The following is a 25,561-nucleotide window of genomic DNA, read 5'->3' as shown; positions in this document are numbered from 1 at the left end:
GGAGCCAAGTATCTTATGAACTGAGTCTTCCCACATAGGTTATGATATTCTGCTAAAGCCCTTCTCTAGGTAGCTCCTTTAGCAACAAATGACAGGATCTTCTTAGCAGTGAACCCATCACGCCCCCCCACGCCCCCCATTTATCACCTATGCTGAGATGATATGTAATAGCCATCTTAAGAGCTATCACATGGAAGAGGGAGTATGCTTGTTTTCTCCTGCTCTGGAGGGCAGGACTTGAGCCAATGGTTTCAAGTTACAAGAAAAGAGATTCCGACTAAACTTACAGGAAAAACTTTCTGACAGCAAGAACTGTTTGACAGTGGAACAGACTCATAGGAGAGGTGGACTCTCCTTCCTTGGAGATTTTTAAGCAGAGGTGGATGGCCATCTGTCATGGATGCCTTAGCTGAGTTAGAGTAGATGACCTTTGGGTACCTTCCAATTCTAAGATTCTAGGCTCAGTCTTATTTTGGGGGTAGCCCCACCACCCCAAAACCACCCAGGGATTGTGAATTTGATGGATTTTTAAAAAATAAAATGGATTTCCTGTGTGTTGATATATTTTAAGAAATGTCAGCGTTTCATGGGCTGAGTGTTCAGCCACTCCAGGTCCCACATTTGGGTTGGACTAATAAAAGAATGCTGCCCTCATAAGGGATTTTGGCATTTTCCCAATGGGCCAATGGGCCTTTGCTTTTTGCCCACTTCCACAGCGGCATGTGGACATCCTGCTAGCTGCAGGGCAGGAAGCAGCAGAGTGGCTCCTTCCTTCCTCTCCACAAGCCACGTCAACCTCAGGATGTTGTACCTCAGAAGGGCTTCCCATGTCCCTCTTCCACGAGGAATGGAAAGGGAAATGACTCAGATGATTATGCACGGAAATTCATGGCCATATGAAGACATCCAGGAAATCTGTTACAGGACCTGAGTGTGTGAAGCTGTTTAACATGGAATCCTTTTAACAAGAGATGCTGGGGGTTGAATATGGAAACCTGTGCCTTGCAAAGATGGACCCTACCACCACACTGTGGTCCCCAGCCTGTGAGTGTGGCATGAATTTTCCTGCAAGATTCCATGAACTGCGTAAAACTTCACTGCAGCTCAAGTCCGGATACAGAATATTGTCCTCATCTCCAGCAAGTTAGACATAGGTATCCTTAGTTTCTCTTTAAAAAGCAATGAAGAAAAACTCTCTTCTGAAGTAAAGCTGCTTCACTGCGTTATCGGCAGGCAAAAGAATTTGGCACTGAACCATGTATTTTAAAGAATTACCGCTGGGGGAGGTAATAATTTAGAACAGGGAACCTGTGATGCCCCACAAGATGGAGTCTAGCTCACATCAGTGCCAGGCAAAATAGCCAATGGTCAGGGACTCTGGAAGTTGCAGTACAACAATACCTAGAGGTCTACAGGTTCCACGCTTGTGATTTAGGAGATCTGCCACAATGAAAACTATTTTCATATAGAGGACACACAGATTTTTTTTTTTAAAAAAATAAAAGCCTTGTGTCCTGCATTCTGTTTAACAAATGCTAGCCAGATGCCTCTGAAACAGCCTCCCCCAACCTAGTGCTCTCCAGATGTTTTGGATTACAGTTCCTCCAACCAGCACAGACAATGGTCTGTTGCAACCTGGGAGTTGCAACCCGGATGGGAGTTGCAACCTGGAATGTAAGGATGGCACTAAGTTAGGGAAGGCTGCTCTGGGAGTTCACAAGCAAGGTGTGAAGATAATAGGCACCTGCAGCATCTGGCACACAGACGTATATTGCCTCTGGCCATTAAGGTTCCATGAACTTGTCTCAGTTTTCCTTAAAAAGCCATCTATGCTTTATATCAGAATGCGGGGGGGGGGGGGGGAGCGGAGCCTGTGGTCCTCCAGATGTTGCTGGACTACAACTCCCAGCATCCCTGACCATTTGCCATCCTGGCTGGGGCTGATGATAGCTGGAGTCCAGCAACACCTGCAGGGTTGCAAGTTCCACTTCCCCATTTTATGCCACTTTACTTACCTTTAATGTTTTGTTTGGTTTTGGATTAGTCGTCATAACCTGGGTACGGTCACCTGGACAGAACTGCTCAGAAATTGCAACTAGATGGGAAGAGAAAAAGGGGAGAGAGAGAGAGGCAACAGGTTTAGAGAAAGGAAACAGACCCAGAAAAGACATTCTAAATGGGACATTTCCCCCACCACATTCATATGCTGCATTTCGATTCAGAGAACGTCACATATCTTTTATATGTCAAATCTATTTAAGGCAATGCTCCTCCATTATTTTTTGAACTCTTTCCCTTGTCTTTCTGAACCAATGCTCATTTCCGGAACCAAGTAAGCCAGCTTGCCAACCATTGAGCTCACAAGAGAGCATACAGATATACAGGCTCCTAAGTCAAAACAAAATTTTTTTTTTCTTCCAGTAGCACCTTAAAGACCAACTAAGTTAGTTCTTGGTATGAGCTTTCGTGTGCATGCACACTTCTTCAGATTGTGGATGGATGTGTGCCACCAAAAGACCGGGGCCAATTATCCAACAGTGGTATTAGAAAAGGCATAAATTCAAGGAGACCTTATTCGAGACCTCATCCTAGAACCCCTTGTGGGGAAACATCATTAGAAGAATGCTGTGCTCTTCCTGGGCTTCCCAATTCAGGTTGGGGTGGATGAGCATTGTAGATGTGTCAGGCTCAGATCCTGCTGTATCAGAGAAGTGCTAGGCAAGGGGGGTGGGCACACAATCAGCGGTGAAAACAGAATCCCCTAGTTGCTCAGTCTCATTCAGGGGATCTTTAAAGGCCAGAAAGCACCTCCTGATCTGTTGTGGCTTATCGGCATGGCTGGCTTCCCTGTCACTTTTCTCAACACCAGAATGAGTGGGGATGGGGATGGCACAGGCTCAATCTCTGCCTGATGCCCCCTGCTTGTAAGTTTAAAACCCACTGTAGTCTTGCGTCATTCCATAGCAAACACAAACTTAGTCTCATTGATCTGCACTGCCTTCTGTTAGGGGACAATCAGTTTGGGGCTGGGGAAGCTCTTTCTTCTGTGCCACTCCTGGAACTCTGTACTTCCTCCCTCTGTTGCCCCACAACCCCAACGTAAAATGAAAACTGCTGCCTTAAAGAGAATACATTAACAAAACCAGCCTTTTTACAATATAAGACGCAGGATGTGGGGAGGGAGAACTGAAGCAACATCATGCCCTACCCTGGCCATCAGTAGCCATTTCTGCTAGTTGGGGCATTGAGTGGAGCTACTAGAACTTCTAAGTCTCAAGTTGTCACTGATTTCCTCCTCCCTCCCAATCCATTTTCCTTATGTGAGGTGCCTTTTTAGATTACTAAAAAATAAACTAAAATATTAAAACCAATCCCTGCCCCTAGGTCTGCAATCTGTAAGTCACGTTAGGGAGCTTTTCCTCAACTGAAGAGCAGGATACAAATTATTTAAATAAATGAGATAAACAGGTCTATGATTTCAGTCTCACCTATGTTATTACAGGCAAAAACAGGGATTCCCCATTCTCTGTGATCCTATCAGACATCACAGGCATGCAACCAGAGCTCATTTAAAGAAAGAAGCAGCACTGATTATACAGGGTGAGTCCTTTAAAAGAGGCCCTGTGGATAGAGAGTACACATGTTCCATGGGGCCTCTTTTAAAAGACTCACCCTGTATGTATGTCTAAGAACTTGCATACAGACCCCTGGGTATGTAACACTGGACCTTCCTTGTTGAATAGGCATTATCTGTGTGTTCATGTTAGGCATGAGAGCCCAACACAGAGCTAGTTGCCTGCATTCACTAGACAAAGAAAGTATTAATATCTCAGATTGTACATATATAGGAACATAGGAAGCTACCTTATGTCTAGCTCAGTATTGTCTACACTGACAGGCAGCAGCTGTCCAGAGTTTCAGACAGGAGACATTCCTTGCCTTATCTGTAGATGCTGGGGACTGGACCTGGGACCTTTCGCAAGGGCTTCATCGCTGAGCTATGACCCTTCCCCATTAGAAAACCACTTTATACAGACTCAAGGCCGCTGGTCCACATAGCCTAGTGTTGTCTGTCCTAATGGGCAGCAGCTCTCCAATGCTCCCACCTTTTCTCGTCTTGCAACCACAAATCATTTTAGGTACAGTGCCAGGGTTGGATCTGAGTTCCTCTTCCTGCCTGAAAAAGATGCGCTCTGCCACTAAGGGGCTTTGCGCCTGAAGGCATGGAACCCAGACAAAATACGGGGTGATGTTTTTGGCTATTAGGCTGGGGAAGGATTGTGGAATAGCAAACCAGAACACCCGATAGGACCGAACACAACAGCGGCTTAATCCACACTCAGAAAGAAATCAGAGTGGCAAGATGGGAGAAGATGAGAAAGCAGCCCGAGTTAGACATCATTTCTGTCCAGGATTTTCATGTAATTACCAAGTTACTGAGGTAGGGAAGAGCTCCTCCATCCCTACCTCCCATCTCCCACACCACTGTGTCCACAGGCCTACAAAGACTTTAGACCCAATTTTTATCAATTTGCTTATCCTGGATCCCAGCATTTCATGATGCCAATCTGATTCTCTCCCCCCCCCCCCACACGGTTTAAGTGAGGGGGTTTCTAAATTTGGAACAGGTCCTTATCTGTTTGTCTGGGCTCCGTTTGTTCCGTAGAGCTAACCTTTTCTTCCCCAATCTCAACAGCTCTAGCCGATTGCTATTTTCTCCGTACAGTTTTTGAAAAACCATGCAGTAGTATCTTGGAAATCTGCACAAATTTATTACAATCACATAATCAGGGTTAGCAGATAGCAGAAACAGGGAATATGTTTTTCCCCCCAATTAAAAAAACAACACACACACACACACACACACACACACACAAACTTTTACTTAAGACACCCCACCACCCCACACGAAGGTCACCTAAGATCTAAGGGATGATAACCTCTGGCCTTAGTCCCTACCCTGCTAAAGATTTCAACAGTGCAAGTAGAAAAGTGAACAAATCTCTGCCCACCACCACCTGTAAGCCTCCCAAATCTCAAGGCAGACAAACAAACCACACAGGAAAAAAACACAAGACGACAAGACAAGGATGGTGGAACAGGTTGCAAAAGAGAAAGAGAAAAATGCAACGTTCTCCTCACTTTGTGGGGTTCTCTCGCCCTAAGGCTGAGGGAGGGGGTGCCCTTCTGATCTTCCCCGCTGTGTGGAAATGTGGCACACAGCAGCGACGCCTCCTCCCCACTCGCCCTGAGGACGCCTGCCCTTCACTCTCACCTCAGGTACACTTTGCAAACTACACCCCTTCAATCAGCGCAGGAGAGGCAGTCTGCCTGTCTAGACCTCGGCGGCAGAGCCTCCACCTGCATCGCGCAGCACAGATGGATGACACAGTTGGAGCGCCTGTAGGAGAAGGGGGAGAGGGCAATGCAGCTGTGACATCACAGCAGCTTCCTTCTCCCCTGCCAGCCTGGGCCAGGGGGAGCTGAGGGTCTGGGCGCTCAGGGCTGTCACGCCTAGCAAGCACAGGCGGCTTTCGGAAGCTGTAGCGCTGGGCGTAAGGAACCTTAGAAGACAGTCTGGACCGAGTTCTCCCTTCTCCCCTACTAGCTCCCTTCCGGAGAAGGAAAACTTGTCTCTATCCACCTCTCCATCGTGTCACACGTTCTAATCATTCATTTATTTATTTATTTTAAAAAGGATACTCAGCCAAAGCATCCCAAGCATGATTCCCTTCCGATAGTTGCCATGGTGACCTTGGGAAAGTAGCCAACCCCGAGACGGTAACCATGGAAACAAGAGAAGCCCAAAAGCAAATCATGACTTGGGGTCATCTCTGTGCAAAGACGCTGGGAGGACAAAGGGAGAGTCAACAAACTCAATGCCTTTCAGGACACTCTTTCCCGCCCCCCTAGAGAAAGTGAAAGGGGGAAGTCCAGCAGGCTGAATGGAGGAATTTGAGCAGGGGCGGGGCGGGAGGGGGGAGAGCCGGTCTGGCTGAGCCACAAATGCTTCTCCCTTCACTTGTGGTGATCAACACAGTTCAGCTTCACGTGACATGCGCGCAAAATTGAAAACGAGAGAAGGGATTGCTGCTGTGGGAATGAAAACATTCCCTTTCAGGGGCCCTGCACTTCTTGGGGACATAGCTGATTTGCACCAAGTCAGATCACTGTGTCCGTCTAGCTCTGCACTCTTGGCCCTGACTGGCAGCAGCTCTCCAGGGTTTCAGGCGGGGGTCTCTGCCAGCCCTGCCTGGAGATGCCAGGAACTGAACATGCAAAGCAGGTGTTCAGCGATGGCCTAGCCTCTCTCCTTCAGAAACTTCCACTGAACTACGGCCATGCTTCTTTAAATAAACAGATGTGGAATAGTGTGATACAGAAGTTCCCAAAATGGTCCACTGACGATCAGTGATCCGTAAGCGTTATTCAGCTGATCTACTGCATGTTTGCAAAAATGCATTTAAAATCGCACGTCATCTAGCACAGTGCATTACAATTACTACAGCAGTCAGAAAAATCATTAAGTGGTCCACCGAAACCCTCAGCAATTTCCAAGTAGTCCATACACGGAAGTTTGGAAGTCTCTGGTGTAATACAATAAAGAAAAGTACCTCTGAGTAGATACAGAGTGCCTTCCCCTCACTGCTAAGCAACCACACCTTGCAGTTAAAACAGGGAGGCATCGTTCGAGAGTCTGGACACCTGTTAGAAATCAAGAACAGCTCCCAGTAATCCTGGGTAGAACTGTGAGAATGCAGCCCAAATATTTTAAAACTCTGAAAGTCTGTAGATGCTTACAGAGGCTCTTCCGCGTCGCTGGTCAACTCTGTGCTGATACATTGAATGTGACTGTATTGGCCAATCCCTGTAGGAACTGGAAAGATGAACAGGACTGACGAAACTAGTAGGCGATGATACAGATCCATTACTAAGGTAGCCAAGGTGTGGGAGGCAAATGAGGACAGAACGAAGAAGATGCAAGAAAAGGGAAGGACTCAACAGGCTGAGGAATTGTGGGATATTTTTTAGGAAGTGGAGGGAACTGTTATTTCTACAGCAGCATCAATATAACTCAAGCACCGAGTGCAGTAGCAGTGTCCTAAGCTTGATGTGAGCCAAGGCTGCCAAGGTACCTAGAATTCATTTCTTCTTGGAATGAGAAGCAGGGGGCAAAGGCAAGGACTGCCTAACAAAAGTGGGTACTGAAGGGCAAGAGACTCGGAGGATCCCACACACAGGGAGGCTGCAAGGGGGTTCTAGGCCTCAGGATCTCCTAGAGAGAAAAGCAGGCGGCTTTGGAGGGCAGCTGAGAGCGGTTAAAAGCCAGAGGAGCGAAAATCACAGGCAAGCCACATAACGGGAAATGAGAAAAGGTGGGGCAAGGCGGTAGAGAGCTTTGCAGAGAGCTGGAAAGGAGCCCAGCAGCGTTACCTTGGATTTGCAGAGCCCTTCCCAAGCCCTTGCTCATTTCTGTGCAGCTCTCCTCTCCCGCCCTCATGTTTGGACTTTGCCATGCACCATGGAAGCCTCCTTGCCGCTGCCCCGGGCACCTCCCGTGTGGAAGGCAGGTTGTGCAGGCAGGAGAGGCATGAAGGCAGGAACTCCGCAGGGTCTCTCTCTCTCCTCTCGCCAAAGGTTTTCGGTGAGAAAGTCAAGGAAGCAGAGCGGGGATGTGGCGGGAACAAAACAAGCTCAGTTCCCTTCCCTGTGTATGTACACATACACACACAGCATGCCTTAGGCCATGCATCCCTTTGGTGCCATAGCTATGCAATGAGTCACCAGCTGTTTACAGAGTGGGAGAAAGCTCACATTCCCACAGAACCAGAAACACTTCCTCCTCCTCCTCCCTGCCTCCCCACCCCAACCCCTATAAGGAGAGGCATACACTGGAGTCTTCCTGTACTTGGCAGGGCTCTACCAGAAAAGGGAAGCAGGAAAAAAAGTGAGAGAAAGGGAGGGAGGGAGAGAAGGCCACATCCCACTAGCAGACACAAAAAGGCTTTTGATCCTGGACCTGGAAATATTCAAAGCACTTCTCCCCTCCCTTCTGCCAGCTGATGGGAAGGCTAACCCGAAGCATGCTTAGAGATGGGAGGAAGGCGCAGGACTGGGAAAGTCCAAAGGCTGAGAGTTGCTGCTCTTCCATCTGCCCACCCAACCAGCTGTTATTTTTGAGAATGCCCTTCGACTTCCTCCCACCTTCAGGTCACCTGCTGCATCTTTATGTCTCCTGCTTTTGCTGCTGCACCAGAATCTCATATTTGGTATGTATGTATGCATGGATGGATGGATGGATTGCATGAGGCAGCAGCAGGGATGTGCAGCACTCTGGTTGCATCTCTACAGCACAGAAATAAGAACCTAAGAAGAGCCTGCTGAATCAGACCAATGGCCTACCTAGTCCAGCATCTCATAGTGGCCAAACCAATGCCTTTGGGAAACCCTCACGCAGAGCCACAACCACAAGAGCCGTCTCCCCTCCTGCAGTTTCCCGCAACTGGTATTGCAAAGCACTGCTGCCTCTGACTGTGGAGGCAGAACAGAGTCACCATGGAGAGCAGCCATTGATAGCCTTCTCCACAAATTTGAAGCCATCTAAGTTGGTGGCCCTCACCGTCTCCTGCAGGAGTGAGTTTTATAGTTTTAACAATGTGCTGGCTGAAAGACTTAAAACTGTCCCAAATCTTCCAACATTCAGCTTCACTAGATGTCTATGATTTCTACTGTCATGAGAACGGGAGAAAAACTTGTCTGTCTGTCTGTCTGTCTGTCTGTCTGTCTGTCTGTCTGTCTGTCTATCTATCTATCTATCTATCTATCTATCTATCTATCTATCTAATTTTATTAACCTCTGGGGGAGATGGGAATCTCAGACCTATCTCTCCCAATTGCATTATACTAAATGTCTCCAAATTGCTCATTTTCATTTCCCCACACTGTCATCCACACTATGGAAAATCCTGACCAGCTGTAGCCCCCAAACACTGTCTTCCAGCCATTAGTACCTACTAAGGAAACATCTAATGATCATCACCGACCACCAAAAGCACAACAGTAAACTGTTATTAATTCTGATAGTCCTTATTATGTGACATTATTCTACATTGCTCATTATGTTCTCAGAACATCCTCTATGAAGCTAAGCCAAGAGACAGCAACTTATCACAGATGATTCAGGACACTTAATGGCTGTGTGAAAATTTGAACCCGGCTCTCCCACATCCATGCTCAATGCTATGAATTTCCACTTAGAAAGTGTAACTATTGCAAGTCATTACAGTCATGATTGGCCATGAAAACCAAGAGGAGTCAACCAAACATGACAGCATGCCATGAGATTTATAACTGCTGTCAAAAGTAAACGGTCAAAAAAAAAATACAGCATTGCAAGCCTGGAAACATCCAGGATACTTCCCCTAACCCCACTGTCTTGCTCCTCAACTTGATCAAAAGCCGTCATCAGGGATGTAAAAAACACACACACACACACACACAGAGAGAGAGAGAGAGAGAGAGAGAGCGCGCGCTAGCGCTAGCTATGTACTTCTCTCTGCTACTCTCAACAACCAGGGACCTGCTCCTGGCCACCATATTGACAGACATGTTTGAGGAAAATAGAATGGTCACTTATAAGCACACCAGAAAAAGCAAAACATGCTGAAATAGTTACCTGCAGTGGGTAATTTATTATTTTTTAAGCTGCAGGCAAGCAGTATTGCAGAAATGCTTCTGGTGCTTTGGGGCTGGAGAGCAGAAGATAAGCACAACTACGGCTTCTGCTATCAGGCCAGGGAACGCAGGGCCACTGGGAGGCTTCCTCCCAGGAAGAATATTAAGGCAATGGGGAGACCAACCTGGCCCCACCCTGCCTGAGTAGACACGCAGTTCCAGCCGCTGGTTGCCCCAGGGAGCGCAGAAGCAAGCAAGGGCCACTCTGGAGTCTGGTCCCTTCCACTGGCTGAAGGACCGAGAGCCACCCATTGCTATTCAGGCAACACCACCAACAAAGGAAGAACAACCTGGCCCCAGGTAGATGTAAGTGCTCTCCAAGAGCTCACCTTGAAAAGCTCCTCTCCCTCCAGTCCCTTTTCTTGGTGCCTCCTGCTCTTTTACTCTAGCCACTTTGGGAGACAGCAATTATCTAAAAAGTGGGATAAGAAATATAGTAAATAAATGAGATAATGCTGGATAACTCCAGGGCAGCTGGGCAGGAAGGAGGCTGGAAAAATTAAAATGTGCCGTGGTGCTTCAGAGGCTCATTCCAGCACATGAAAAGCTGGTGCTGCTTATAAGGACCAATAAATCATTTTGGCCATCCAGTTCTCTCTCTTAGCGGAAGCCAGCTTTTTATCAACAAGTCAACCTGCATGTGTGGTCTGAATGAGACTGCTGGAGCCACGAATGCCAACTGTTCTCATCTCCAGTGCAATTATTGCCTCGGCCTGCAAGGGTAACTCGTCTCAGCTTCTGGTGTTCCTTAGGCTTAAACAGGAAAACGCTCCCCTATTCTATCAATCCATACTTAAAACAGGTTCCCAAACTTCTGCCTAGGGTGGCCAACTTTTTTTTTTTTTTAATCTGATAGCAGGAAGCAGCCAGAGAAATTTATTAAATTATTATTATCAAAATAATGTATATACCATCTTTCATTTTGAGAAGAAAAATCAAGGCATTTTGAAACAAGTAAAAGCCAACAGCAAAATCACAAGTAAAAGCCAACAGCAAAAAACAATACATTATAAAAATACAGCTACCCATAATCAAAATACACAGTATAAAATTTCATCAACAACATTAAAAATGCATAATTAAAATATATAATGAACAAGCCCATTGAATGGCATAACAGTTACAACATCAATTAGAACAGGTAAACTCCTCGATTTTCAAAAGTGGCAAGCATTCACCAACAGCGTCCCTATTCAGCCTATTGGTCCTCATACATCCAAGGACTGGTACAGCTTCTGCACAGCCTCTCCTGACTCAGAGGTAACAGAGAAACATCCTGATGATTACTCCAAATGGCTTCATACAGATGTTAAAATAGCACCTTGTGGCACCCCACAGCTAAACTGTCAGGATGTAGACACATCCTGGCCGCCAATCTGGCTACTGGGCTAAGTTGAAGGTGTTCCTACCAAGATAGAATTCTCTATACAGCTCAGAAACCCAGTTACTTCAGAGACCACCTTATCCCTTGTAACTTAAAGCTTTCAAGCTGTAAAGTTTGGCTAATAATTATATTTACAATTGACATCCATTTGCTAAAATGGATTCTCTGCCCCCCCCCCCCGAAAATAACACACGGGAAAATTTCCCACCCCACAACAGTGACCACATCACTGCCATTTTCAGGAAACTAAATCAGGTTGCCCAGCAGTGCCAAATATCACTCTCCTGTGGCAAGAGTACAGCATGCTCAACAAGGTAAGGAGCAAAACTTCCCTCACTGTTGTAAGGTTGACAAATTCAGCTTCTCTGGGTTCAGATTTTGGATTGCCTGGGTAAAATATGTTACACGTTGAGGGTGATAGACCATTCATAATCTGGCATCACATACAGAGATTGGATGAATGGCGTTTGACAGATGATGGTGGTTCGCTGCCTTGGTCAGTATGAGCTGACAAAAGCTAAGCATTTCTTCTTACCCTGATTCCATTTTTTTCTCCCACTGAATCTCCAAGGGAGGAAACCTTACTCCATTAATACAAATGTATTTCTGTATTGTAGTATATTTTTATTTATGTATTTATTTTCATTTATTATTACATTTATATCCCACATTTTCTCCAAAGAGCTCAAGGTGGCACAAGCACTTCTTCCCCTCTTCCATTTTTATCCTTACAACAACCCTGTGAAGTAGGTTAGTCTGAGAGAGTGTGAATGGTCCAAAGTTACCCAGAGATCTTCATGGTCAAGTGGGGGTTTGGACTCTGGTCTCCCAAGTCATATGGCTGTTTGTCATCAAGCTCCACTTTGTCCTTAAATGCAGAACTATATCTGCCTCCCCCACCCCACAAAAAAGTATTGATCTCTTGCCACCTTCAGACCTAAGTCCTCAATTGAAACAAATAGACCCACTGCGCTTAACTAATATTCTGCTTAGGTTGCAATCTTTTACACACTTACCTGGAAGTAAGTCCCGCTGAAGACAATGGGACTTACTTCCGTGTAGACAAAAGATCACGATTTAGTCATTATTCTTTCTTTTATCTACATTTCTATGATTCTATGGAAACATAAGATAGTTATCCCTAAGGTTTTTTATTTTACGTTTTATAAAATATCCCAAACGCCAGTATTTTTCTTTAAATGAACACATTAACCAAAGCCCAACAAAAGGAATCACAGGGGCCAGTAAACACTAAGCATGGAGCATTGCTTGCAGGGAGATGCTTCCACTCTATCCTTCACAATTTTTCTCCTGCTCCATCAATCCTCACTCATACACGGTCAGCCCATTACCCACAACAACATAGCAAGGGTGGACATTGGCAATTATCAGAACCATACAGACGGTGAGCATATGCAAAGATTTGCCTTGAACTGGTGGTGGTGGTGGGAAGGAGAAAAAAAAAAGGGAAACAGGTGAGTCACAGTGTTTACATAGCAGGGAGAATTCACCCAGCTGGCCAGGTTCCTGTTTCCCTAGTGATCAGAACCAGCAGCGAAAAACGGGCAGGAGCAAAGCAGGAGGCTGAGAGAGGCTTCTGCCAAACCACGGCTCTCTGGAAGAAGGCTGGATGGGGATCAGAAAGTCTTCCGTGGTCTGGGAAGCAGATGCTGCAGATAGTCTTTGGTTACAAGGGAAACAAATGCAGAGGGAGAGGCATGTCTGTGCTTTGGACAACACAGATTGGCAAAGATCTATGGAAGAGACCTATCAATGGACAGAGATAATGGCAGTGTAATCCACCTGAATACATGAAGCTGCCTTAGACCAGGTCAGGCCATTGATTCGTCAAGCCCACTATTATCCACACCAGCCTTTGCAAAGCAGGTGCACTTTAGTTATTTTGGACTACAGGTCCCATCATCCAGCGTATTGGCTGGAGCAGGTGGATCAAAATATCTGGAGGGAGCAGATTGGGGAAGGCTGGTCTACTCCAACTGAAAGTGGCCCTCCAGGACCTCCAGCATAAGTATTTCCCATCATCTGCTACTAGAGGTCCTTTTAATGGGAGATGCCATTAATTGGGGACCTTTTGCATTCAAAGCACATGTTCTGCTTTTTCAAAAAGGTTGTAACCCTCATTCGCCTGTTTTGCACAGGCGCCTCCAAATTTGAAGCCCAGGTCCTTGCACACTCAAAGCAAGAATTATGCTCCTAAAACTCAAAACTTAAGTATTGGCACTTAGTGTGTTCTAGAGAACCCTGGGGTTCCTCAGAAGCTTGTTAGGCATACCTCAGTGAGATCAATAATGGTGAACTGATTTCCTGAACGAGCATTATGCTCACCGCAACACATCTTCTCCTGCAATGCTCAATGACAGGGGAGCATCAAGTGTGGTGGGTTATGAAAGAGCACCCACTGCTCACTCAGGGTAGGGGTTGGGCCCAACCGCAAGTCCATGTAAGTCACGTTTTCAGAACATTGTGACATCCCCAAAATGTGCTATATTATTATTTGGCTCCATGGTAGATGATCAGATGTGAAAAGAGAATCCAGTGGGGAAAGGGTCTAAGGCAGGGGTCGGCAACCTAAGGCCCATGGGCCACGTGGGGGTCGTTTAACCAGCCCATGGACCCCTGCCGCCTGCTCGGGGACCTCCGCCGCCTCCTTGGTTGACTCCCGTGCGTCACGCTAAACCGGGATGAAACAGAGCGGGGACCGCCTGCTGCGATGCTGGGCGGCTTCCCATTGGCTGCAGGAAGCTCCTGCAGCCAATGGGAAGCTGTGTACGCCTCCTCCATGCCAGAAGGAGCGTTTGCACGTTCTCCGGACCACCACAGCATCTGCGGGACTGTGAACCGGCCCAAGCCACAAAAACTTTGCCGACCTCTGGTCTAAGGGAACCTTTTTGAAGGGGAGTTTGTCAATCATACTTCCAAGAAGTGCGGACCAGGCTTTTCAGCTGATGAGTTTGAATCAGTTCACCCACCACCTTGCTCTCCAGGGAGTCCCCAATGGAAAAGGCAGAGGGAATACTGGAGCCACCATATGCGGCTGCAACCCAAAGCACTGCCACTTTAAAGCCTTTGAAACCTCACTTAACATAGATAGATGCTTGACCACCAAAGGGTTCAGCTGCCTTTCCCCAGGAGCTCTCCAGACGCTGAACAACTGCTGCTCCAGGTTTGATGGTCAGCACCTTGCAGACTCACAGTTCAACCAGAACTGGAGAGTGAGTTCAGGCGGCACAAGACAAGTTATCACTACTGCAAATCTCACTAGCATGAAACACAACACACTAAGAGTTCATTTGAAGATGCTGCAAATATCATCAGCATGTGCTGCCACACGGCATTAATAATGCAGTTTCCTAGCCCTTAATCTTTTATAGCTTCCATAAATTGGAGGGGGCAGCTGTGGTTTCTTCCACCACCATGAAACTCTCAATACAGCCAAGGCTGCAAAACTGAAAATAATGCAATCTCTAGAACCGTTGCTCTTATGAAATACCGCTGCTGCCGAGACCCTTTCTAAGTTAATGATCTGAAGCCACTAAACCATTTCACAAAGCCCAGCTCAGCTCTTTGCTTTTCTGATGCAATCCGTTCCAAAACAATTTTATCTGTGACAAAGTCCAGATTTCAGCAACCCCCTTTTTCCACTTGCTCATTTGGTAGGTACAAAATAGGGTTAATTATCCCTTGCCTACGGCTCTGCTGATACTGTGCACTGCTATTGGGTAACACGGGTGTCCATCATATTTAGGAAGTGACTGCAAGAAGGAAGGCTTCGCTGCATTACAGCTTATACACGGAAGGAAGAAAACACAGCAAGCAGGCCAGCAAGTTGCGGGTTTTGCCGGTGCAGAAGCAGCAAGGTAAATGAATTAAATACTAAACCACATCAGGCTGACTGGGCTAGTGGTTTGAGCAGGGCTGCAGTGTCAAAACAAGAGGGCCTCAGAATCCCATCCACAAAAAGAGGCACAAACATTCCACCTTAAGAGGATGGAATACTCTATTTTCTGCTTCTTTCTCTACTTCCAAGAACCTTTTTTTTTAAAAAAAAAAAGCCGGCAAGGAGACTGAAGGGAAGCAGAATCCTGTGTGTGAGAGGCAGCCAAATAATAGAGGTCCTCTACGGCCTGCCCTCGGCAGAAGGATTTTTGCTTGCTTAGCTAATTCCTGATTTACAAAGGTCTCTTTTCTTAGGACGTTCCCCCTAAGACAATTTCCCCCTTGCTTAGTTTTGAAAGAAGAGGAACAGCTCTGGAAAACAGGAAGGAGAAAGTTTCGGATTGCTTGAAGTGATTTTGTGTTTGGAAGCATCTCAGTTCTACAACTGGGAAGGGGGAGTTCCTCTAGCATCTAACGAATTGGCATTGTTAGCACAGGTTGTGCTTTTTTGTGCGTGTGCTTAAAGTGCTTCACGCAGTTACCTTGGTCATTCGCGGAGGATACGTCAATCAACAATCAGTGGTTATTTCGATCCTCCATGTTCAGAGGTAGCGTGCCCCGAATGTCAGTTGCTAGGGGCAACAGTGGGAGATGGCTGCTGCCTTTGAGCGCTGCTTGTGAGCTCTTGAGGTACATCCAAATGAATGCCAAGGGAAGCATGATTCTGGCCTAAACAGATGCCTAGTGTGATCCTGCAGGGTTCTGCTTACATGTAAAGTAAAGTAAAGCATGTGTAGCAACATTTTATAGGTGATGGGGCTGAAGCTGAAAGACAATTGGCTTGCCAAGATAACCCAATGGGTGCCTTTAGAAACCCTTCCCATGCCTCTTCCAGTGTTAGAAACTCAGATATATAAGCTAGGTGCCAAACAGCGCCTTAAACCAAGGTTACAGTTGCCAAAACAGAATGCCTGGTTGCCATTTTGGGGGCAAACGGCTTGAAAGTTGTATTTTTCAATATGACTTTTTGGTTCCTGAAATTCATTCTGATTGTGCATAAGATTTAATGGATAGAATTCTACAGATGTGTTTCTAGTGTGTGAAAACAGTCAAGATCAAATGATCCCCAGGTGTGCATCTCCACGTGGTAGAGACGTCAGGCGCCATCCTGGCACCTGGCTGAAAGTGGCCGATAGCCAGGTGCAAAATGTGCCTGCTGCTCTTCACAACAGACTTTGGTCTCTGGTCTCTATCAACCCAGAGGTTGCTTTCCATTTCCCCACCATCTTTCTTAGCGCACAGCCAAGTTTCTAGTCATAGCAGAGTGCCAGACTTATTGGACACTCTATTATCTAAAGCAGAGACTCTCTAGAGAACCTGTGGATGTCCACGAACATCAGGAAGGCAACCTAGTCTAAATGAAAGATGGTGGAATTCACAGAAAGTTCTCTCTCCCCAAACTTCTACTTCTTTCCTAACTTTTTTTTAAAAAGAGCACACACACCCATGGCAGTCTATCCTCCCTCTCATACGAGATACTCCGGCCTGTATTCTGGACAGGCGTCACCAGGGTGTAAAATACACAAAGCCCTACTCCACATATCCTATTATGATTCTCAAACAGCAGCTCCATTTTTAGGCTGACCATTTTTGAAAATTTGAGACTTTGAAAAGCCTGGAGAGATGTTATTCCAAAAAAAAAAAGTTGAAGCCTGCTGGGTTTCTGCAAGTCCTTTAGTGCAGGCTTCCTCAACCTTGGGCCTCCAGATGTTTTTGGCCTACAACTCCCATGATCCCTAGCTAGCAGGACCAGTGGCCAGGAATGATGGGAACTGTAGTCTCAAAACATCTGGAGGCCCAAGGTTGAGGAAGCCTGCAGTGGACCTAAAACAACTCAATGCTTAATCATGTCTACACATGACAAATAATGGTTGCTTTTCTAGCTAGTCCCCTCTCAGAACTGTAATGGGGATCATAAGCTGACCTGACCAGAAGTTACAATGCCAGCCATGCTTACTTGAAATGAAGCCTTATTTACCTAGGGATCCATCAGCCTCGCCATCCCCGGACCTTGGAGGGAACAAAAGTACCAGGAAAGCAAAATCTTCTTTGGAGAAAAAGTTTATTGAAATCTGTGCACAGAGACAATCTGTGCGCAGAGACAACCAGCAGGATAGCTCCTAAGAACTGGTTGTGTCTCAAGACACTTCAGCAGACTTTCTTATACTTTTCTGAACACTCTCCCCCCTCCCATACCCTTTACAGACTTTCCCCATCAGCTGGCAAATGTTCAACTTATTATTGCTTGCTTAACACATCTTTCTGCCGGCTAAGCACTTCCTCATACGTGTCTTTCTGCTAGTTAAGCACTCCCCCCTCCCCTCTTGCTTGTATGTGTCTTTTCTTATTTTTGCATTAGTAAGCATAAGCACAGGAAGGGGGCCTCTTTGGCAGGCCTGGTTAAATCTGCAAACAGCAGCTAAAATATTTCTGCAAGCTAAGAGACGGACTCTTGACCCGCCAGCCAATTTTAGCAATTAGTCACTTGCTTTGTGCTAACCGTCTGGCCAATATTTGCAGAAGTGAGATTAGCACAGGATTAGCACAGGAATTTGCTGCAGATAGTAATTGAGAGCAACCTTTCTTAGGTACAAAGTACAAAGCACAGAGAACCCCGAGAGAAATCCTTCCCATCTCCCTTTACTCCCTCCTCTTCTTTTGAACAATCTATTACTTAGATTCATTCTGGGGTAGGGGTCTATATTCTCTCATTACAGCAATTACACGAGGTCCCATCATGCGAGACATCATCTTTTCCATCATATTCTGCAAGCATTGCATCAAGCAGGGAATACAAAAGCAGAGAAGCAAAAGGATTATAAGTGACCCTGCTATTAATACCATAATATTCCTGATCCAACTACCATCGGGCAGCCAAGAATATAACCAATTCCATGGATCACCTTCTGTAGTTTTTAGCGGGTTTTCAGCTATCATTGTTTCCATGTGGTCAATTGTGGCCGAAATGCTGACATTATTATCTGGGATAAACATGCAGCAATGAGAATGAACTAGCGCACAAACTCCTCCCTTCGAGGCCAACATTACATCTAAAGCATAACGATTTTGCAAAACGACCTCCCTCATAGCAGACACTTCTTGGTTGAGGTCCTTTAATGCCTTAATGGTATCATTAAATAGTCCTTCTGTCCAATTGGCGAGCAAATGAAGATCTCTATAATTCATGGCTGCCCCTAAGGAAGGTAGTAGGCCCCGCGATACCTGGGTCCCAACATAATGGTTAATAGGTGTATTCACTGCCCTGCGGTTACGCAGTCTGAGAGATGTTGGTAACTCTCCTATCTTATATAAAAGGGGAACCACCACTCCTAGGGTACAGATTCCAGTAAGATCTCGGGGAACGGATTTAAATGCTGCATCGCCACAAATTAGCCAGAGTTCTTCCGGAAGAAGGTGACTGATGTTTCGGTGTTGCTCCGACCACTTGAAAGCTTGTGAAAACAGAAGGCTTATGTGCCATAGCTCCTGGGTAAAATTTAATAGGGTCTGAACAGAAGAATTGGAACTAGAGCTTTTGTGGAGGTGGTGCATATCAGTCATTAACTTGGCGCTAGTATCGGATTGATAACACCGGGAGGTATTTCCATAATTAACGAAGGCAGAGCAGGCCCTATCAAATACAAAATTCAATACATGTAAGCAATCAGGGTAAATCCCTCGTGGGGTTGACCCTTCAGAAAATTTTAAACAAATAAAAGCTGGCTCGGACAGGGCCAATTTTACGGGCGGCCACTGAGCTTCTTCAGGGTTTTTTCTATTTTCTATATTAAAAATATCATCAATGGGAATTCCATGTAGCATCAAACCTGGTCTTTTAGCATAGGGTGGTATGTGCATACACAGCCAACAATTGGAAAGATTTAACATTGTGGTGAACTTGAACATATCCTTGATATAAATATTGTCTTTCCACATCTTATGATAATTTTCTCCTCGTGATATTTTACTCAATAATCTAGTCCCCATCTGACCATGTTCACCAGGTGCAGTACCTTCCTTGTCTCCTGCAACTAGGAGAACGAGGAACACTAGGAGGATCATCAAGGGGATAGAAGGATCGGGCCGTCGTCTCCCGCAGAGCCTATGACGCTCATGCCAGCAGAAAAAGAGACACATCCATGTGGCAAGGGCAGTTGTAATAACTCCCATCCACCATCCCCAATCACTCCATGGTTCCTCCCAGCAATATTCAGGGGGTGTGCTCATTGTTGAAGAGCCCACTGATATTCGTGCCCGATTACCTGTTGAGCCTTCCTGCGGATATCGGGCGCTGCCTGGGCTACAAAGGCAGTTTTTATGATAGGGATATTGGCAGCCTTATCTGGGTCCACAGGGGTATACTGGCGGTAGGCTTCCTTCAGCCTCTTTCCTTGCACTAATTCTCTGGCCTCCACAAAGTTGGTGAGTTTTCTGGCTGCCCTCCTCATGCCATTTAAAATATTCTGGCGATAAGTGGTGAGGGTATTTTGCCCTTCAGTGGTCTGATTTGCTGGGTTTTCTTCCCTCTCTGAATCCTGGAGGACTGGGGGTTGTCCTTCTGTCTTCCTGACTGAGCAGATACGGCTGCCTGAGACTTTTTGGCATCATGACTTCAGCCAAGGGGGGGGGGGGGTTCCTTTCCACATTGGTCTTCCATGTGGAAATATAGGGGATTTGATCAGAACGGACATTCAAAATGTTCTGATATAATGGATTAATGAATTGCAAATCAAGGGTCCTGGTGGACGGCCAATTTATTCTTTTGGGTGGGCCAATCTAATTCACAATGTCCTCATCCTCCCCTCATCAGCTTGGATCCCCAAAAAGCCTTCCAAAGGGGTGCTTTTACTTTGGCCAGAACCCATTTCTTCCAGAAACTCCGCTCCTATTCACAGTAAAAATTCTCTCATACTTCATATACTACAGATTGTGATTTGGCGAGGTCGCCCTGCCAAAAAATGCACAATCCTGCAACCGCTCGGCCAAGGGGAATGCTAAACCCCGACCCTCATACACCAAGACAAACACTGGAGTATCCGGTACACACACACCACACAGAACACACCAAAAATCACAATATATATATATCCCACCCTCTTCTGTTCCCAACTTCTGCTGGTGGCACTCTCCTGCACAACCAGTCAGTCCCCTTATTCCTGGTGGCTGGCACTCTATTGCACAACCAATCCCCTTATTCCTGGCTGGCACCTTATTGCCCGTGACACCCTGCCACAACCAGGGGAGGTTGATCAAGCCTCCTGCCCTTTTCCGTCGGGCTGCCCTTTCCGTCGGGCTTACCTGTTCCGCTGCGGACCTGTCCCCTTTTGGCGCCGTCCTCTTTTCCTCCCTCAACAAGATGTCTCCACTCCAGAACAGTGTGGCTGGCTCCCCCCCCACGAAACAGGCGGGGTGCGCACGGGAGCCTGCAAAACGCTGCCGAGCTGTTCACCTTGGTTGAGCCTGGCCCTCCGGTCCGTATTGGGGAGGGGGCTTATCCCAGACGAGCCCCCAGAGAAATGAAGCCTTATTTACCTAGGGATCCATCAGCCTCGCCATCCCCGGACCTTGGAGGGAACAAAAGTACCAGGAAAGCAAAATCTTCTTTGGAGAAAAAGTTTATTGAAATCTGTGCACAGAGACAATCTGTGCGCAGAGACAACCAGCAGGATAGCTCCTAAGAACTGGTTGTGTCTCAAGACACTTCAGCAGACTTTCTTATACTTTTCTGAACACTCTCCCCCCTCCCATACCCTTTACAGACTTTCCCCATCAGCTGGCAAATGTTCAACTTATTATTGCTTGCTTAACACATCTTTCTGCCGGCTAAGCACTTCCTCATACGTGTCTTTCTGCTAGTTAAGCACTCCCCCCTCCCCTCTTGCTTGTATGTGTCTTTTCTTATTTTTGCATTAGTAAGCATAAGCACAGGAAGGGGGCCTCTTTGGCAGGCCTGGTTAAATCTGCAAACAGCAGCTAAAATATTTCTGCAAGCTAAGAGACGGACTCTTGACCCGCCAGCCAATTTTAGCAATTAGTCACTTGCTTTGTGCTAACCGTCTGGCCAATATTTGCAGAAGTGAGATTAGCACAGGATTAGCACAGGAATTTGCTGCAGATAGTAATTGAGAGCAACCTTTCTTAGGTACAAAGTACAAAGCACAGAGAACCCCAAGAGAAATCCTTCCCATCTCCCTTTACCCATAGGGTTGCTTTCCTGTAGGAGCAAGACACAGGGAAAGGGCTCTTTAATCCCCTTCTCTCTCACAAGAGCAGCAACAGATGCTTTGGTTTTGTTCTCCCCTTATCTTACACATGTTAATCTATCAGGGTGCATAAGCGAAAGTACATAAGAGGCAAAAACTCTGCCAAAGGCTATGCTCACACTGGAGAGTGGAGAGCCCTGAGCCTGGGAGCCTGGGATTTCTTGGCTTGGGAGAAATCAGCAGAGGAGCCTGCAAGGAGTTCTCAGGTCACTAACTGCCCATCCATTGTCTAACCAGTAAGGAAGCACTATACTGCACCAATATTAAACCAGTGGGCAAGTTATATTGGCCCTCACTGTGCCAGTACAGTGGTACTTCGCAAGACGCAATTAATTCGTTCTGCGAGCTTTTTCGTCTTCGAAGCACGGATTCCCTGGGTATTAACGGTTTTAAGAAAAAGGAAACAATCTCGCAAGACGTTTTCGTCTTGCGAAGCAAGCCCATAGGGAAATTCGTCTTGCGAAGCAACTCAAAAAATGAAAAACTCTTTCGTCTTGCGAGGTACCACTGTATTCACTGAATTCTTTTGATTTGAATCCCATGAGATTTTTGGAAGTCTCCCTGGTGGCCCTGTGAGAACAGATGATTAAGATACACTCCCTAGTTGAGAATTTCAACTGTGAGCTGTCATAAGAAGGTATGACCAATTAATTAAAGCAGTCCACAGTAGTTCACAGATTGCAGAGATTAAGTGATTTGAGGAAAGCGAAACTCCCTTTTCTTTTGCAATAGATTCCACTGCTGCAGAACCCAGTTCAAGCGACTTCCCTCCACCGATGTCTGTTGCATGCTTCCCACAAACTACCAAAGCCTGCTGTGCATGCCATCAAGATGCAAGAAGATTAAATTTTGCTGAATGGACTCATCTGAAGTTAGCTGGCCAGGATGCATGCATGCTGCCACTGAAAGTGCAAAGAGCACAATGACTCAGAGGCACCTCATATCCAGAGTCCCTAAAAGGAGTTAATCTGCGGACTCATTCGGCAGGGCTGAAATTCCTCGAACCCAAAGCCAAACTTTCCCAACCGCAAGCAGAGTACTGGAGCTCATTCTACTCCTAAAGTACAATTACACATTCATCCGTGAAAAACAAAACAACATTTAAACTTACTATAACAAAGTCCAGAATAGATTTCACACCAACCTACCCACATCGCACAACTGCTCATGCATGTGCAACCTGTGCAGCAAGTTGTGAATGTCACAGCCCCTCTGGCACTAAATAAATTCCAATATAACTCCCCCAGCCCTTCACATATTCATCATTCTCAGCCTTCCCATAAGGCAGGTTGGTATGGTTATTCCCCTGACTACTGAAAGTGAGACTGATGAACTGAATTGATTGGAGGGCTGTGGTGAGACACGAAACCAGGAGTTTCCTTGGTTTTAACAATATTAGACTCAGGGGCATTGGGTAGATTCCACTAGAAGCAAACAAGAATATATAAATTCCTGCTCACACACTCATCAAACATAAAGGTATCCAGAAAAGTAACCAAGTTAATTTGTTGCAAAAAAGGTGGCTTTGGATTAGCAATATACTCTCAATTTATGCCGGGGTTACAATCCGCTGAGAACGAGTAAAGCCAAAATCGTGTATAGTCAAAACACACTGGGCGCAATGGGATTGTCGAAGTCCCCCCCCCCCCCGTATATGTGTGTGTGTGTGTATGCTAAGTGCTTAAAGTGAAATGCACTTAAATTGCAAGTTACCTGTAATTGCAGCACAAATGGCACCTGCAACAAAACGTTGCCATATGATATGCTCCTTCCATCACCCCACCAAATAGGAAACTCTGATGGATGGGTCTGGGGTTTACGCCTAGTCAGCTGTGATGCGCGTGCGTGCGTGCACACGCATGTCTTTTTGGCTACATAAGCTCAGCTCTAGAGTAATTTCATAGACCAGAATCCAGTTCATTGTATAAATTATAAGATTACACGGTGCATATATAAAATATAGCCACACGGGAACATGGCTATGAACAAACTAAGTTTTTGTAAACAGTGGGGCCAAGAAGCCATGAAATGCAAACAGGTGCACCACTGCTTACAAACATGTACCTGTGGATGTTCACAACCTGCCAATAGAGGGGAGACATTTCACATGCCACTAAGTGTTGCACTTTTAAGGTGTCAGAAAATCTAATCTATCTAATGCTTTACAGTATAACATAAGCAAAATGGTAGGTCTCTGCTCTCACAAGTTTCTACACGCGCACATACATATCACACAGGCATAAAACTAGCTATTTGCTTGAAATAACCTAGGTATCAGCTCCATGTGCCCTACAGAGACACCTGTAAGTTGGAAGATAATAGGGTTTCTCCCTTTGTCCCCCTTTATGGTGTCTCTGAACCACAAAATGATTCACGTAAGCATGTAGGGGTAGGCAGTGAAAGCGGTATCTGAGCTGGTGTGACATTTGTTGTTTTACCTTAAAGATCAAGAGCATGTAACAATCATATATGCAGGCTGCCTATGCAGTTCTACAATGTGGTAGTTGTAGTTAAGAAGTATTTTTTTACAGAATATTGTATGTATGGTGTAGCAGTTAGTGTGACAAGCTAGGACCAGGTGGGCATAGACCAGCTCCTCATTAAGCCAGGAAGCTCCCTGATGACCATGGACCATTCTCTAAGCCAAAAATATGCATCGGAAGGGGCGTCAAAGCTCATTCAGTCCAAGCCCCTGCTGGTGCAGGAAGGTCACTGCTACAGCATCCCTGATAGGTGACCAACCACCCAGCCTCTGTGTAAAATCTTGTAACTGAAAGTCTGCCACATTGCAAGCCGTCTGTTCAACTATCAAACAGCTTGTGTGGTCAAGAAGTTCATCTGCATCCTTTGCTCTGTGATCTGTTTGACAGCTTTCCAATATCTTAAGAAGGCTGCCAGACTACCTCTTCATAATATCTTCTACAGGCTGAACATTTTATTGTGTTCTTGTTTTGTATTTTGATGTTGTGAACTGCCCTCTGATCTATGGATGAAGGGCAGTATACAAATATAATTATTATTGTTTTTCTAAACTGCTTTACCCTTTCCTTACAGGACCTTGTCTCAATGCCCTTCCCAATTTTTGTCACTCTCCTTTTGACAAGCACCAGGGCTGTTGCAAAATTTGGAGGTTCAGAGCGGGGGGCGGGCATGGCTGTGTGTATGTTATCCTTAGCTTCTTCTCGAGCAGTTGGGAGACAAATGAAATAGAATATGTTATTACAGTGAATAATATAACAGAGATAAAGTCTTGCCTTCTGGCTTCTTGAACTGCTCTGATGTGCAATAAATACATTTATATAGATACTTTACCGTATTCCAATTTGAAAAGCAGCAACGTTTTGGGAGCATAAAATAGCCTTACAGGCTACAATGACTATGTGTCCTCCTTCACAGAGGACAGTCCTCTGTATCTGAAACTGAAGAGTCATGTATTTGAAAGGCTGTCCCATTCAAGTACAATATAAAGAAGAAATCACAAATGGAAGACAAAGGAAAGTATTGAAGGTGCCCATTAACATTAGCTACTGAGCAGCAGAAAGGTCACCTGGCCACATTGTTCTTCACCACGATAAAATGTATTTCCATTGAAATTATAGTCGCTATTTCAATTTCATTAAGCTTTTAAGAGCTGCTAATGTAAGCATTCACTAAGTTAGAGCAGTTCAATTTTACAATTTATTTGTATTGGTTGCTGCTGTTTGAGTTTGTTGGTTGAATTTGCTGTATTAGCTTCATAAAAGATAAAGGGTAAAGGGACCCCTGACAATTAAGTCCAGTCGTGAATGACTCTGGAGTTGTGGCGCTCATCTCACTTTAAAGGCTGAGGTAGCTGGCGTTTGTCCACTCCCGCAGACAGTTTTTTCGGGTCATGTGGCCAGCATGACTAAGCTGCTTCTGGCGAACCAGAGCAGCACACGGAAACGCTGTTTACCTTCCCGCTGGAGCGGTATCTATTTATCTACTTGCACTTTGACGTGCTTTCAAACTGCTAGGTTGGCAGGAGCTGGGACTGAACAACGGGAGCTCACCCTGTCATGGGGATTCAAACCACAACCTTTCGATCAGCAAGCCCAAGAGGCACAGTGGTTTAACCCACAGCACCACCCGCATCCCAATTAACCTCGTAGAATCATATAATTGTAGAGTTGTAAAGGACCACAAAGATTATCTAGTCCAACCCCCCTGCAAGGAAGGAATCTTTTGCCCAACAAGGGTCTCA

The 25,561-nt window shown here is 45.8% G+C and overlaps 2 protein-coding genes across 6 annotated transcripts in view; one reads left to right on the top strand and one right to left on the bottom strand.

Annotated features, from left to right (window-relative positions):
* Positions 1-25,561, bottom strand: part of MAFK (MAF bZIP transcription factor K) — a 34,454-nt gene that overhangs the window by 7,678 nt on the left and 1,215 nt on the right. Inside the window, exons 1-2 of one of the 5 annotated variants that reach the window (XM_083711876.1) lie at positions 10,065-10,126; positions 2,016-2,095 (exon numbers count right to left, since the gene is read on the bottom strand). In XM_083711876.1, coding sequence (XP_083568002.1) covers positions 2,016-2,051 — 36 coding nt within the window. In that variant the 5' untranslated portion in view covers positions 2,052-2,095; positions 10,065-10,126. Of the gene's footprint in view, positions 1-2,015; positions 2,096-5,142; positions 5,248-5,275; positions 5,690-7,434; positions 7,797-10,064; positions 10,127-25,561 lie in introns of those variants that run through there. The other 4 variants (XM_083711873.1, XM_083711875.1, XM_083711877.1 and 1 more) reach the window with 4 other exon arrangements.
* The window catches only part of LOC310831131 (lysosomal alpha-glucosidase-like), a 44,414-nt gene continuing 33,738 nt past the window's right edge, over positions 14,886-25,561 (top strand). The window contains exon 1 of the mRNA XM_083711400.1: positions 14,886-14,997. The gene's annotated coding sequence lies outside the window, so the exon portion shown is untranslated. The remainder of the gene's footprint in view (positions 14,998-25,561) is intronic.

Source organism: Podarcis gaigeae (assembly GCF_964106915.1).
Source record: "Podarcis gaigeae genome assembly, chromosome: 14".
Lineage (NCBI taxonomy): Eukaryota > Metazoa > Chordata > Lepidosauria > Squamata > Lacertidae > Podarcis > Podarcis gaigeae.
The sequence above is the reverse complement of the archived record's forward strand: the minus strand, read 5'-3'. Positions and strand labels throughout refer to the sequence as shown.